The sequence below is a fragment of the Parasteatoda tepidariorum genome, chromosome X1 (assembly GCF_043381705.1).
Source record: "Parasteatoda tepidariorum isolate YZ-2023 chromosome X1, CAS_Ptep_4.0, whole genome shotgun sequence".
Taxonomy (NCBI): domain Eukaryota; kingdom Metazoa; phylum Arthropoda; class Arachnida; order Araneae; family Theridiidae; genus Parasteatoda; species Parasteatoda tepidariorum.
Genome location: NC_092214.1, coordinates 60,490,552 through 60,493,404, shown reverse-complemented (window position 1 = coordinate 60,493,404; position 2,853 = coordinate 60,490,552). Strand labels below are relative to the sequence as shown.

The 2,853-nt window shown below is 23.5% G+C and overlaps 1 protein-coding gene across 3 annotated transcripts in view; it reads right to left on the bottom strand.

The window, feature by feature from the left end:
- The window catches only part of LOC107447343 (potassium voltage-gated channel subfamily KQT member 1), a 39,178-nt gene extending 36,325 nt beyond the window's left edge, over nucleotides 1-2,853 (bottom strand). For all 3 annotated transcript variants that reach the window (XR_011638137.1, XM_071187312.1, XM_016062222.3), the window contains exons 1-2: nucleotides 2,651-2,853; nucleotides 1,132-1,278 (exon numbers count right to left, since the gene is read on the bottom strand). Coding sequence is in view for 2 of the 3 variants with exons in the window: in XM_071187312.1 (XP_071043413.1) it covers nucleotides 1,132-1,256 (125 nt within the window). In the remaining variant the exon portion in view is untranslated. The remainder of the gene's footprint in view (nucleotides 1-1,131; nucleotides 1,279-2,650) is intronic.

The window sequence follows — 2,853 nt, the reverse complement described above, 5'->3', positions numbered from 1 at the left end:
GAATTTTTGATAAAAAAGCTGAAATTCAAGAGATAAAAGTGAAAAAAGCGGAAATCAGCTAAAAAGCGGAAAAATCTCATCCCTGTATAAAGAAATTTTGTGAAAAAAATTTTAAATGAGTGCATAGATTTTTAAAAAATTTTTTTTAGCTGATCTATTTTGATATAAAATTAAAAATGAATATTTTAATATAAAAATATATAGATTAAATATTTATTTATTTTTTGATGAACGACTACATTTATAAACAATCTGTTACATTTATTTTATCATATTAAAAATCAAGAGAAAAAAAACACAATTTTAAATTAAAATTATGGTTTGCTAATTGAAACCTTAATTTAATAGTTAAAGAGTCTGTCCAAGCTGAATTTGCTACTGCTTAGGGTACATTCACAAATTCAACTTTGGAAATCACCAAAGGAAAAACAATAGTTTCACAAAATACTTTTTTCTAAAATTTTATTTTTGTGTTTCGTAAGAAACGAATAAATCTATATTTTTTTGATGATTTTTTAATATTATTTTTAATTTTCACAAATTATGTCTAAATTTTCACAAAATAAATACCTCTCAGAAAAACCTAGACAGACCACTTTCATTAAATTCTCTATTTCCTCTAGTCTTCAAATTTCAATTATGCATTTGTTTCAAAATGGTTGCTATGCATTCAAAGCTATGTATTATAATGAAAAATTATATTAGTAAGTTAGAGCTTCTAAAATATTCTTATAATATTGTTTTAATATTAATTTAATCTTGATTAAACATTTATAAAGTATTTTGAATCATAAATTAAAGTTCCTACAATGTGTTTGAATAAAAATAAAAAAAAATCTGATTTAAATCAATAAAGTCCGATTTTAATAAAAAAAAATCTGATTTTTTTTATTTTTTTAAAAAAAATCACGAACCCTGCAATTAAGTAAGATCAACTGTGTGATAGAAACTACTCTTCACTTTGATGTGAAGTAAGCTTTATCTGTATGCTGTTTAAAAAATATAAGTCAAAGTAAATTTAATTCTTTTAATGTGACTAACCCATAAGTGAATTATTTTTAGATAATCCCCCACAGAATTCAATGTTTTAAATTATTATTTATCAATAAAATTTAGAATAAAAAACTATACCTATCTACGGATGATTTCGTGTTAAAATGAATACCACCGATATAAGAGCTGGAATTATCCGAAGTTAAATTATCGGCCATCTTCATACAAACTGAAGGATCAGATTCATGCAAAACACTGGCCATCAAATAAATTCAAATAGCATAACTTGAAAAGAAAAACACAGCTATTAGTACATTATTGACTTATAACTAATTAAGAGATAAGATCATACAGATACTCTGTAGCATAGTTAAGAGGTTCTTTTTATAAATAATCAAAGATCAACCATTTTTAATTAGTTTCTTAAAGTTAATTACCATAACTGATCTATTAAAACTAATCACTGCTTTAATAAGACTTGTTTTATACTCTCTAACAATTTTGTAATCAATTTTAGCCACTTTGTAATTAATTTTAACCACTGCCTAGGTAAAAATACTTTTTCTCACCAAAATGACTATTTAACAATATATTTGAGAAAACAATATTAACAATAAGTAAATTTTAGTAAAAATTTTTGCATTTTATTATTGTATAGTAAAAAAAAAAAAATCTGTTGTTAGTTATCCCATTCTTGTTGGAATATTAAATAATGCCTATTTCATTTTAATGTTCATTCACAAATAGCAGATAAAAAAAATGCTACTAGAATATTGTGACTAATTATTAATTGCCAGAAAAGTGAAATCAAGAGAGGGATAATATAATAACATCAATTTCAGCTACAATCATTTTCTTGCTTAGTTTGACAAATATAAACTGAAATTGTAACATGAAAACACTGTATAAAAAAATTTAAATAGGTGAATGAAAAAAAAAAAATCAAAATTATTTTTTTCTTTACATTCATCTTTTTTCTATACATTCAAAATTTATTATTTAATTTAATTTTTCTACTACTCAAACTACTTTATTAAAAACAAAAATAATCAGACTAGCTCAGGTTTGATACACAAGTATTTTTCTTTAAACAGATTTAATTTCTGCAATTTAACTATATGTGGTTGATGTCTTAATATAATTCTTCATAATTATCTGTAGTAACTGGGTGCATAGTAAGCGTACTTTTCATGCAATTCAAATTTTGTACACCTTTGAAATAAACTTAATTTTATCATTTATTAAAAATAATTGAATTTGCTTTAATTTTGTATAATTTAATATGGTTCCACAAAGGCAGCAAATGAAAGGAGAAAACAAAAATTCTACCCTACAAGAATTGAAAGCAGAAGTTATATTGTTTATGCAATTGGGACCCCATGCAATTAACATCCGAGGAAAAAAGGGTCATACATAAGTCCTCAGTTTTAAAAGGATTAAAATTGTGGACTTATGTGCGCAAAAAAAATAATTAAAAGAAATTAAATTTCTTTCAAAATTTTCGCGTTTATAATATTTAAAATATTAATAAAAAGCATAAGAAAAATTATAGTTTAAAATAAGAGCGATCAAGTACACACGCATAAAATACGTTTTATTTTTCGTGAGATAAAAGAAATAATAAACAATGCCCAAACAAGAAACTCCATAACATTACCTCATAATTATTAAAATATATTAGAATGATTAATAAAGCAAAATTTCATAATTTTAACTTCAAAATGTTTATACATATTTTCGTTAGCACAACAGTGCTAATGTAGCTGAAATTTTAAAAAACTTTTTGACAAGAAGAGCATCAAAATTTTATTTTAGTTTATAATTCAAGTACTAGTACTAGACCGGTGAGAGTTTAATAGC